Raw genomic sequence first — 13,612 nt, 5'->3', positions numbered from 1 at the left:
AGCCAGTGAATAGTTTTAGGCCTATGGATTTTAAGCAGGTAATTAGATTTATTCTAGAACATTCCTGAACTTGCATCGAGTCACGAGGAAACCAATTTAAACTCAAATTATGAAGATAGATGAACCACTGTTCGAAAACGCAAATTATTGCTTGAAAGCTGAAATAACTATCAATAATGTGGATAAGTCTTTAGAAATATTTACGAATTATAGTTATGATACAATAAAAGTGGTAAACTGTCTTGCACGTTTAAATTAATGAACAATAAATAAATAAATAAATAAATAATAATAATAATAATAATAATAATAATAATATAATAATAATAATAATAATAATAATATAATGACTGGTATTTCTTGTTTCCATTTTTCAGACAGGCTAATACTAAGGTAAATCCTCCTCATTACAAATAGAAAATAACATAATGGTATTCTTATTAATATTTTGATTTTTTAAGTACTAATGAAACAAATGTAATTTAATTTTAACATTGAACGTTTGAAAACTATCCCATATTTCAGGTTGTGAATAAACAAGAAGGTGCCAAAATTAGAGGCCGAAAAATATTTGAGCAAGGCGTAAGTGTAAACGGTCATATCACCACGAAATCTATTAATGGAATAGATCTATCCAAAATGGAAGAAAGAGTACTTTCACAAAGAAAAGATCAAACTATTACTGGTTACTTTACTATGGACATTGTGACAGCAGGTATTATTAGATTTTTAAGATATGAAACTAACTTATTGGTCGCATTAAAGAAGTTTACTTGAGATAACCATATAGACTCGATATGATCAATAACTGTTAAATTGATTCATTGAAATGCATCAGTAACTTACACAGATTTCTCCTTGCGAACACTGTGACTCCGTGGTAGAATGTCCGGATTTTGTGAGATGGTTTCTGGTTGGAATCTAATCCACTTGCTTGTGGTAAACTATATATTGCTTCGTGGGTTTTCTTGTGATTCTCCTGTTTCCTCCCATTGTATTCATTCTGTAAGCCTTCCTACATCTTCCACTATTATATCACTTTGTAGGCGTGTATCCTTAACTACATTCACAGAAAGGTTTCATTTCCTAGATTTGTTTCGAAGTTATTACTCAGAGCTTCATTGAATATGCTAAGAATAGGTATCACAAGTAGGAAAATTTTCCATATGTAATTTTTGATAACTTCCTCTTTGCTTTCCTACCTTCCTAATTTACTTTTCTTTTCCCTTACATGTTGAATTTCTCCCTCTCTCTTAGCTTTTCTCATTTTTGGATCAAATGATCCAATATATTTCAGGTAAAATTTTTTCTTCTAGGCCTTATATCTCGAGAACTGCATATAGTGTAGTCGAACCAAAACTAACAATTTACTCAGTATGATGTGCTTATTCCGTAAGAAATACGAAGGCTCTATTTAGGGTCCGTTTAAAAATTTTGTGGCCCCTGGTTAAAAAAATCCAATATAGTTCATTCAATCAAACATTTTCTTGTACACTCTATATTTTGTGAACTACGTATAGTGTAATCAAGCCAAAACTAACAACTTACTTAGTATGATGTGCTTATTCCGTAAAATAATACGAAAACTCGATTTAGGGGTCGTTCAAGAATTGTGTGGCCCCTGATTCAAAAAATCCAGTATATTTCATTCAATCAAAAATTTTCTTGTACGCCTCATATCTCGAGAACTACATATAGTGTAGTCAAACCCAAACTATCGCTTAATTCAGTATGATGTGCTTATTCCGTAAAAAAATAAATAAAATAAATAAAAAAAAAGTATGAAAACTTGATTTAGGGGCCGTTCAAAAATTTTGTAATCCCTGATCCAAAAACTAATTATTGGCCAAGTTCGCAATCTTTTGATGCATTTTTGGATCATATCCAAAATTCCTGGCCAAGATCGCAATCTTTTGATCCACTATTTGGATCATTCCTAATATTCTTGTTTATTCCTTTCACCCACTTACTCTTTTAGTACTTTACTATAATTTGACCATATAACAGACTAAAGACGTGCTTGTTTAATTTACGATTTCTTTCATATAGATTGCTGGTAACCTTTTGTTGTTAAAAATTGCTTTGTACAACCTTACTTTTAAAAGTCGACTCCCCGTTTTCTTTCAAAAATCAAACATTCTTTTCCATAAAATTGATACAAACAATTGTCCTTATTGTTCTTTATAGGCTTTTATTGACGTATTTTTTATGTACTGTCTTGATTCTGAGTGGAAGTAGATTTTTTACAGATAGGTGACCACATAATAGCAAAATTGGATATGCTGATACAATCAATCTAGTACACAATTTAAATTAATTCATTATATAGTGATATTATGTAAGAAAAGAACGTCCATCCGATTGTCACTGAAAGTTAATTCTTTGTTTTATGATCAGGTTTTAGTTTAGATAAGTGCCAGGGCCGGCCTTAGGTAGTGCGCATAGGCGGAGTTTGCCATAGCATATTGCGGAGGCCATCCAAGGAGTCTAGGTAAAGGGTATTTAATGACTTCAACGGCTTTACTGTCATGCTAATAGTTGGTATGATATGTAAAAGATGTAGTGGAAAAGGGTAAAATAAATAAAGAATTGCATTAATTTTAAATCTTTAATAGTTAAAAAAAAGTATTAAACGAGTATTAAGTTAAAAGCATTAAGTTAAGGATTTAACTTCTTTATTAGTTAAAACGTATTAAACGATAAACAAAAACATTAAGTCATGATATTGAAAATGATAGGTCTAAATATTGCATTGAGAACTTCGAGAGAAACACATTTTTATTATTGAGTAAATGATCAATACTTTGAGGGTTTAGGCCTATTTTTACATAAGGGTTATCTTTCTTTTTTCCTTTTTTGAGCTGTAGATATCAACCAAACTCTCTCGATCCAATTTTCTTACAACATCTGATTCTGAGTATAGGACCATTAAGTTGTTCATCCTTTCTTGGCCCATAGTGCACCGCAACCAGTTGTGAATCCGCCTCATTGCTGAAAAGGTTTTCTCACAGGTGGCACTATTTGATGGCAAAACGAGAGTAATCTTCAAAAGGGTGCCAAAACTTGTGTATGTCTCTGAGCCGGTCGTTAATACAACTTCCATTAATTTTGCAACAATTTCTTTTAGCGGGTTTCTTTGCAGATCTATACCAGAACTTTCCATAACTCTTCCTAAAACTACCATTTCTGCCTTTAGTATATTTCTATCAACTTCAGGTATAGAAAACATTTTGATGAATAGTTCTGCTCCAGCTTCATCTACTCGGATAAACCGTTCGCTGGCATCAGCTATTTCCAAAGCTTCGCCGCTGAACCTTCTTTTAAGCTCTTCTGTTAAAATGTCTAGCAAAGGGTAATAAAAGTCATTTTTGTACTTATTTTTGACAAATTCATTCCTTTTCTCCAAATTAGTGGTTTCAGAATACATATCATCTCTATCTCTCTGGCCTACTGAACTACAAATTACAAAATCATCTAGGGTTTTCGATATCACTCGAGGTCGTTTAGGCTTGGAGCTATTATCTGTAGCTATACCACTCTCAACTTTATTTTGAAAAATCCTTAGGTCAAACTCGTTATCAAAAGCCTTTATGTCTAGCCATTTTTGTCCCATGAGACTTGGTTTTGATTGTTAGTTAGCTCTTCGATCACACCCCTAGCAACATTTGAATTTTCTGCAATTGATGAGTCAGCTTTTTGTAGAGCTTGACTAAGTACATTGATTAATGGCAAGCACTGAGAAAACACTGACAAACATACGATAAAATCCAGTGAGGTCACAGACGAAAGCAGACCCTTTGCTTCAGGGTTTTTGGGATTCCTTATGTCAGAAGCTGTAGCTGTGAGTGCAGCAATAACTGCGGAGTAGTTTCTTTTTACAGATAAAACTGAATTGGCTCTGCAAGGCCATCGAGTATCTCTTAGTTTGTGAATTTCATGAGGCTGGTAATGTTTAGCTCTCTCTGAACTATATGAAACTCAGCGTGTGTCAGGATAGCTGAAGTATTGGTACAGACATTGCATAATGTTAAAGAAATTGCAGCTTAAATCGTTGTCCTTGCAAGCTGCAACTAGAACTAGGTTTACTTTGTGGGCCAAGCAGTGGACATAGATTGCGTAGGGGTTTTGTTTTTTGACGATAGCTTGTAAACCACTGTTTATTCCAGACATTACACTCGCTCCATCATATGCCTGGCCAACCATCAACGCACTTAATCCAATATCTCCTAATTTTTTTTAATATAACATCAGCTAATGAAATAGCAGTCCTTGAAAGTGACACATCTTCAATGGCTATTACTCTTTCTTTGATCTCTTGTCCTACTAAATACCTGACGCAAATGCAAAGCTGCTGAGTTCTATGGGATTTTGCTTCATCTACCATTAGTGCAAAAAATCCAGAGCTATTTATTTCGTCTACAATCACTCTTAAAACTTCTGTTTTTATGATGCACAACAACTCGTTTTGGATATCAGGGCTAGTCATGTTAAAATACTTATTGTATTTTTCTTTGAAATTTTCATCGTACTTAGAAAAAAGTGTCACATAATTCCAAGAAATTTCCTTTGTTGCCTGACATATCAGGCTCATCATGACCCCTTAGAGATAAACCCTGCTTTAACAGATATAGCAATATATCTATTAACTTTTTCATATAGTCTCTGTTTTCTAGTACTAGTTCTTTGTGGTTGTCGGACAATAATGTTTGCTCGGACTGACATGGTTTTCTGTATTCAACCCATTTTGTCATAGAAAAAGAATGTGCTATGCTAATGGCATGCTTATCTAATTTCTCACCAGCCTTTTTCCAATTTTTCATATTCTTTTCAACAAATAACTCTTCTCTGTTGCATGAGGGAAATTGCCTACAGGCAAACCAATAAACTGCATCGTTTTTAATACTGTATTCTACCCATTCATGCTTTTTGTAGTACAAAACAGAAAAGTTGCGCTTTCTACTACCTGGAAAGTCTGTCAAAGGAAAATGCTGCAAGATTGGACGAGCTGGTCCGCTACAAAGATCACCTAGGTCATTTGCTGAAATTCCAAGCGAAGGCGCAAGTTCAGTCTTTCTTCCTTCATTACGAGATGGCAGCGTTTGCAGGTTAGGAGTCTGTTTACAAGCATCACTTTGCACTGCTGGAGTGTTATCCATAGTTGAAATACTATTATTTGCAATAGGTTTTTGTTCTCTTTGTTTAAAAAACGAACGAATGTCAGGCTTAAGTTTTTTGCTCATTATTTATACACACACAACACACCACACTGTCTAAAACTCACGAGATGACGGCTTACACTGAACTACTGAACTGACAAAAATGGCGGGGTTGGCGGCGCGGGATATACTCAGTCTCTGTGTTTGACAGTCAGTGTTGCCAACGGTAATGTTGCATTTCCCTGCAGCGACCAAACAAAAATATCCCTATACATTGGGTAGCCTCAAAGATGTGTTTAATCCATTTATGATAATGAACGAATCATATTTTTCAGTAACAATCGTGAAAAATGGTTAGGAAGCAATGCAAATAAAGATGTTATTACTTTTTAACGTAACAGGTATAAGTTGATCAGTTGATTAAATAATGATATTAAGCACCTAAAAAGTTTAAGTTGTTTTAGCTTAGATTTTTGGGGGGCCTGGCCCCTCCAGACCCCCCCATAACTCCGCCCATGGTAGTGCGGGGCCCGATTGTGAATAATATTTTGCGGGGCCCAAGGTTTACAACTAACTTCCAAGGTCTATAGAACATTATATATATATATATATATATATATATATATATATATATATATATATATATATATATATATATATATATATAATATTATACTCTTCCTGTTGGTTTTTAGTGGTTAGCGCGTGCGCCTGTGATGTACATATTCTCGAGCTCGATTCCCTGTAGGAGAGCACACACATTTAGTTTCATAATCACTCCCTTTCATTAATTATCCATCTCCTAAGAACAAACCCTGGGACGTCAATAAAAAGCAATATCATTTTCATTTCATTTCAAAAGTTTAATAGAGATTTTGGAGTCAGAATGGATGACAATCAAACTGGCTGCTTAAATAGTACGTGAAAATTAATAGACTAAATCAAACATTCTGAAAATGAACATGCAGTCAGTTTATTTTGTATCACACTCAGATTTTCTGCTATGATGATGATGATGATTAACTGCTAACAGGAGTAAATGTAATTTGAGATATAAAATAAAAGGTGTTTATGAGGTTAAATTCTAGGTTTTAATGAAAGAAATACATGTATGTGATACTAAACATTGCAAACACATCATTTACAAACTTACGTGTATATTGTTATTACGTATTCATATACAGGGTATTCCGAGAAAAGCCGACAAATTTCGCATATGTGTGCAGAACTTCAACACAAGAAACAATCTGCAACTTTGGTCGGAAATGCTTAATTACGGTGATACGGATAATAAAAGGGTAAGAGGAATGACCAACCCCAGTAAGTACTTTTAATTAGCTCTCTCCGTAACTAAGCGTATCCGACCAAAGTCGCAGAAAAAAACATTTTTCTTGTATTGAGATCCTGAACACACATGGTAAGTTTGTCACTTTATCCCCGAAACACCCTGCATGTTTACTTATAAGCTTAAGAAAAATGATTAACGGCAAAGACAGTTTTGAAACACTTCCGGTTTCTATGTTTTGGAGTTCTCTTTCAGGAGGAACTAATAAGTAATTTCTCATCAAGGACGGACTCCACCATCTCTCTTTATAACGTTTTTTCCATCTACAAAATGTTCTGGTGAAAACGCTCACCCTGTTAATTGCTTATAGCAGCTAATTTTTCAGAGAAATAACTCAAATAGAAATGCAGACAGTGAATGAATTTTAAAAATACATATTTCACCCTTCTGCATCACAATTTTTTGAGAAGGTTCTGTACCAGTATTTCATAGTTTTCTTCTCTTACAAGTAAACCTATCGATGACGAAATCTAATTTCTTGACAAAACTTGGCAGAGAAGTGTGGAGTATCAAGAAACGAGCGTAAGTAAAATTTAAAATGTTTCCGTCCATAAGAACGCCCGCAGTGGCCAAAAACCCGATTGATCAGAATAATCCATAACAATGTGTTTCAAGTTTGAAAATTTCATTCTATTTGTAGAACAGGTAAAGGGATGAAAAACTAAAACCCATTAACCGACACCAGGAGGAAATAGACATCTATTTGAGGGTATGCTTATCATGACTTGTTGAAATCGAAACTGACCAAGATTGGTATCGAATCCATAGTCTTCGGGGTCAGAGCTCAAGTGTAGTCAAAACGTGCATGTAAGCTGGCCCGGGAACTGACGGTCAACGCCAAAGGCGTTGCGCATGCCAGTTGAACCGAAATTGACAGCAGCAGCTCCGAAGGCGTCGATTTTCATTAATTATTCTACTCAGTTCTTTATTTTCAAATATTGTGCATTAACTATTCTTCCGCAGCGAAACTGGGTACTTCTGCTAGTAATTCTATATTTTTCAGTAATTTGAGTTACAGTAGAATTAACTTTTTAAAATAATGACATTTTATACAATATCTGTAAAACATTAACTCGTCTCAAATGTTGTAGTAGTTTGTTTCATTCGCAGGTACTTTATCAACAAACATTTTGGATGGTGTGGATATTGGAAGCGTAATATTCACAAATGCAGAATATAACCAGTCAATAAATAGACTTGTTAAGTTTGAACAAATTCACGTAGAAAACCTGTTTTTAGAAAGATTGAACGGGTGTAATATTAAAGAGGTATGTATTTATTTAACATAACAGATAATTTGCCTGTAATTCATTACAAATTTTATCGTTAGTAGGGATAATTATTTTTCTTCAGAGTAAACTTCTTTTTGAAACGAAAACTAAATTTGGAATATTTCTGTTCTGTGACCTGTTAAAGCACGCTATCTTTAATCTCACCTAGCGCTTTGTGTAGCTGTAGGTAATTACCCTACATTTACTTACGTAGTCCTAGGTTCAAATTTTTATGGGATCTAGTATTATGAGACAATTTTAATTGAGAAATTAAGAAAATATTCCGTCTTAGAAAGCCAATTTCTTAGCCATACGTCATACAAGTAATGAACAATTTCGCCCTGCAAAGTTTTGGTGGGGCTTAGCACCTGGGATTTGTTAAATCAATTATCCTTGGTTTAATTTCTAATCGGGCTCTGCTTATGCGCAATTTCAATTTCCACCTATTCTGATTTAAATGTTCCTAATTTGTAAGGAATTGTATGCATTATTTCAGAAATTAAATACAATAATATACTCCATGATCTTATAAATTATTTAGCACAGATTTTTTTAATTATGGTTGATACATATTCATAGAACGTACAAGCGCTATTTCCCTTGAGTTCTGAAGACCAGTCAATTCTATGTGAAGTTATATAAAAACTGTCAGAAATGATAAAACGATTCATACGTGTTTGAGAAGAAATTTTAAAATTACACCTGTATTATTTTAATCCATTGTACACCAATAAAATTTTGACTAGTGGGATATATGTATTCATCGACGCATATTTACTTATGGATATCGTGACTCTCAAACTCCAATCAAGCTACATTTTATTTTTCTTCTTCTTCTTCATATTATTATTATTATTATTATTATTATTATTATTATTATTATTATTATTATTATTATTATTATTATTTTCAAAAAAAATCTATCACTACCTCATAAGTTTATTGTTAACTTGATCACATTAGGTTAACTGATCAATTTATAGCTCTGACAACAGCTCTTTGAAAGTAAATGCGCTTTTAATAGGATATCAAGTGATCATCTGCTTGAACAACCGCTGCCGTTCCACGAGCCGCTGCATGCCACTATCATTCGACGGACATAACCCATGATGCTCGCAGCAAGATCTTCCCAAGCATTAGAGACCAAATCCCAAAGTTCATCAGAAGATCTTGAAACTTTATTAGCCCATCTCTCACTCAAATACCTCTTTACCTTTCCCAAAACATTTTCTATCGGGTTAAGATCTGCTTCATGTGGAGACCAATTGATTACCTCTATGTCATTGTGCTCTGCCAACCACTCTTGGACAACTCACGCCATAGTGACAGGACAGGAGAGGTGACAGATCATGCTGGAATTGGATCATTCCATCAGGATAGGTTTGTGAACAGATGCCAGCATAATATTTTCAAATATGAATTTATACTTCATACCTCTAAGACCCCCATCAATCCTGTGCAGATATCCAAGACCGTCAGCAAGGACCCAGCCACTGATACGTCTGCTGGAATGCCTACATCATAAGTAGCAAGGATCAAACTTGAAAACTCGCATGTAAGATACAGACTGGTCCATCATTTGCAGAAGGAAGTATGTATTCATCGGTGAAAATTACCTTTATCCAGTTCAGACTAATATTTTCCTGCGCAAATTGGCATTATCGTCTGGTGTCTCTCGCTGACAGAAATTCATTAATGGCTGCTCATTGAGAGAAGAGATTAGCTTCCGTGAGTCACCAAATGGCTGTCTGATGTGATCCAGGGAAGTGAGTGGCTTCTCGCGAGTTTTAAAGGTGAATTTTCTTGGCTTGTGCTACCAGGCGACAGTCTTGTTCGTTTATGGTAACTCTGTCTCCCACTACTGCTATGTTGTTTCCCCAGTAATGTGATATCAATGTGCCCACCTGTGGTCTGTTCCAGGATGAATGCCTACATGTTCCACTTGTTCAGCACTTAACTTTTAAGAAGCGTTATGAAGCAAATTCTTGCTTCCCCCATGGCGTCTACCATTCAAATGTGATTGAATGTCTACCCATAAGAAGTCACATGCATTACGTTGAATTCACCAGATACGAACTCCCTTTTATGGAATCTTGATTAGTTGCAAATTAGATGTTTGCTAGTGAGAATTGACGTCTTACCTAATTTATCCCTACAGTATCACTGTAAAAGCAGCCAGAGGCAAATTTTCTTTCAGTTTTACCTTTGAATGTGCGTAATGCGACTTATCTTCAGGCGATTCAGTAATTAAGCTCATTTAACTTGCGAACTAGCAATAGCACTTAATTTTTAATTAACTCAGTTTCATTTCAATGCCAACTAGAATATTTCTTAGTAAGTTATTTATTGGAAGCTTAAAGTCTCCTTGCAGCACTGAGATTATATAAGACTTGGGTCTGCAGACAAACGTGGAATTCGCAACAAATACACTTCCACCGAGAATCGAATTTAAAGTACCTGCACTTCTTTAACAAGGATACCACATAAGCGCAAGGTACCACAACATACTTTAACAACCATTTTAAATCATCTGTACTTGAACCATTTTAAATTGACTTAGTAACATTAAATTCGGTTCAATATACTGTATGTATACCATTTAAGGCTGGTAAAGAAAATACGTAATGGTAGACTAGAATCTACATATTCAGGATACATTTAACGTTTGTGTTTTTATCTACATCTGATTGCTTGAGAGAAATGTACGAAGTTTCGAGGTTAATGAATTAATTTATTTATCTAATAGAAAAAGTATCTTCTTATTGCACGGGAAGAGTAGGTTATTTGAGAAGAATTTTCAAGTGTATTTACGGCTCCTTCCTAATATTGGGATGCATATTTGAACTAAAGTAGATTGATGGAAACTACGCTCGACCCAAGTGTTTAAAAATTCATTTCAAACGGGTCATTTGTTTCCCGTGGTGAGAGTTTCATACTGTATATTGACCCAAAAAAAAAAAAGTATAGAAATTCCCCTATTTCTTCGTAAAAGTGAAATTTTTGAAAATATCGGAGTATGTGTTCACAGAGTTTTAATAAGTAGTATATAATATCAGGCTTTATCTTCCTAACATTAGGAGCTCGAGAGATACCCTTTGTTTTGGCACAGTTTTTGAACCCACTATCTCCTATCACTCTGAATAAGCATTTCAGTGAAACTGACATGACAAAAGCTAGATAAGTATTCACTACGTCCGGTAATTTAATTTAAGCATTTCGGAAGTTTTCTCATGATGAGACAGTATATGATTCGGATGTGAAGATCATTGTAGAAATTGATCCTTCCCTTCTTAAAAACGGATTCTTGAAAACCCTGAAACACGTGTCTATATCTTTTGAATTAGGAACATGTATGCCAAATTTCATGTTTCTAAGTTAAAAATACCACGAGATACTCCAGTTTTGACAAATTTGGAACACCTCTTTCCTTATGCATTTTCACAGAATTAACACGATAAAAACCCGACTCAAAAACGAGAATTAATTATTGAGAAATTAATCTTAAACGGTTAAGACGATTCCTCATGATGATGAGACAGGTAACATTGATTTGAATGTGAAGGAAATAAAAATACTTATTCTAAAAGTAGAAAGGCGTCCGTTCCAAAATAAATAAATAAATAAATAAATAAATAAATAAAAATTAAAAAATTAAAAAAATAAAAATTATATAATAGATATCAGAAATATCTCAAGTTAAATAGAAGAAACTCTACATAAACTCTTTTTTTTTAAATTTAAATTCACACTAGTCCCAGTGCTTTCGAAAATATCGATTTAAAAAAGAAAAGATCAATAGCTATATTATATTAATTTCATATTTTCAATTCATAAAATAGCCAAAGTGAGAAAATGTTTCAACCGTTTAAAATGAATTTGTGACGGGTCGACCTAGGGTTTTTATCATTTCACTTTGCTCATAGGCATTATTTAAGAGAAGAAAAGCGCTTAAATATGTTGCAAACATTTTCCATAAGCTTAATCTTCCTGTGCCAACAGATTCATTCATTCATTCATTCATTCATTTATTAGCCTGTTTCATTAGCTTACAAAACATGAGAAATTCTCATGTAAGCATTACAGTTGTCAAAAAGAAAAAAAATACAATATTGTCAAGTACCAGAAGTATACATCATGCAATCTTTCTAAAAATACAAAACCACATAATTAGGTAACTGTTTGTACCACACCAGGCATGTACTCACGGGTAAGTATCTGTTTCCAACTCTTCAGTTAATGAGTCATTTAAATATTCTTTAATTGTGTAATAGCACTTTTCAGTGAGTAGATTATATAAAGTCTTACCAAGAATGGAAACATTGGTCATATTTTTCAAGTACAGAGGAAGTTTATTATACAATCTGACACAATTCATGTACACGGTTTTGCTTATATTAGCATATTTTTGCTGCATCACAAATATGTCACTACCTTGTCTTGTATCGGCATTTTAACTAGTATACTACAAAAATAAAACCGACTATATCGTCATCGTCATAACGAGAGAAAAAAAGAAAAAAAAAGTCATGTGAAGAGAATTTTTGAACACTATCCTCGACTTGGGATTTTACTTTTATTAAGGCTCATATACTAAGGGCAAAGGAAAAGAGGGTACAAAATTTATGCCAAAAATGAAGTATCTCACGAGATCCTTAAGTTTGAACGTGAAACTCTGAATAGATTCCTAATTTAAAATAAGTATTACAGTGTTGAAAATTCCGCTCTTAAAGAGCGAAAAAGGAAATTTCTACAATGATTTTCTTCGCACGCGAATCAAATAACATCTCATAATGGAAACGCTTCTAAACCGTTTGAAATGACTTTTGGAACACTTAGCTCGAATCGACAGTTTGTTACTTTATATATCGGGAGGAATGCTGCCGTGTCGTGACAAAACGCTGTAACTTTGGCGGAGAAGTTTTGCGAAAATGAGCCGTAAAGTTTTCATTCGAGAATGTGATCTGTATCGTGTAGAACCAGTGTAACTAGGCAATAATGGTCAACCAATCAATTTTCACCAAATTTAATCACACAACGTGCATTTACGTAACATTACATGTAACCACGTGTTTCCAAAGTCAAGATACACTGGTTCTACACGATACAGATCACATTTTCTGATGAAAACTTTACGCCTCTTTTTCGCAAAACTGCTCCGCCAAAGTTACAGCGTTTTGTCACGACACGGCAGAATAGTGAGGGGTCAAAATTTATGCCAACAACCTAAGTATATCTAATCTTAGGACAATGAAGCTTGATATGTGAACTCCTACTTAAACATAAATGGACACATACTAGCACAACGTTTTTGAAAATTTTTACCTTTAAGGGGGAATGGGGTCAATTTCTATATTTTTTCTCAATATACAGGGTGTTTGAAAACAACACTGACAACGTTTGGGAGGACAAATGCTTCCTTTCAGAGTTGTCGCAAACATGAAAATATGTACTTTAAAGGTCCATAGCTTCAAAACTATAGGACCTACCGTAGTCGGATCAAGACTTCATTTAAGAACCAGTATGTGACCTATCCCAACATTACGTTTCAGAATCCTGTGGCACTTCCGCAACAATTTTTATAAAGGTAGTTTGTGAGTACTTCAAATTATATGCCTGTAGCCAAACTCCCTCTATAAAAGTTGTTGCGTGAATACCGCAGGATTCTCAAACAAATATTTTTGGATAGGGCACATTTTAGTTCCTAAGTGAAGTCTTGACCTGAGTACAGTAGGTCCCATACTTTTGGAAATATGGTCCTTTAAATTTCATTTTTTCATGGTTTCGACAGCCTATAATTCCAAAGGAAGCATTTGTGCACCGAGGTTGGTCTATACTTTTTG

At 34.2% G+C, this 13,612-nt stretch overlaps 1 protein-coding gene across 1 annotated transcript in view; it reads left to right on the top strand.

The window, feature by feature from the left end:
* The window catches only part of fs(1)M3 (female sterile (1) M3), a 289,266-nt gene that overhangs the window by 191,092 nt on the left and 84,562 nt on the right, over positions 1-13,612 (top strand). The window contains exons 19-20 of the mRNA XM_081762460.1: positions 526-715; positions 7,612-7,769. Coding sequence (XP_081618586.1) covers positions 526-715; positions 7,612-7,769 — 348 coding nt within the window. The remainder of the gene's footprint in view (positions 1-525; positions 716-7,611; positions 7,770-13,612) is intronic.

Source organism: Thermobia domestica, chromosome 6 (assembly GCF_964235325.1).
Source record: "Thermobia domestica chromosome 6, izTheDome1.hap1.1, whole genome shotgun sequence".
NCBI classification, from domain to species: Eukaryota; Metazoa; Arthropoda; class Insecta; order Zygentoma; family Lepismatidae; genus Thermobia; species Thermobia domestica.
Note: the sequence above shows the minus strand (reverse complement) of the source record. Positions and strands in the feature narration are given on the sequence as shown.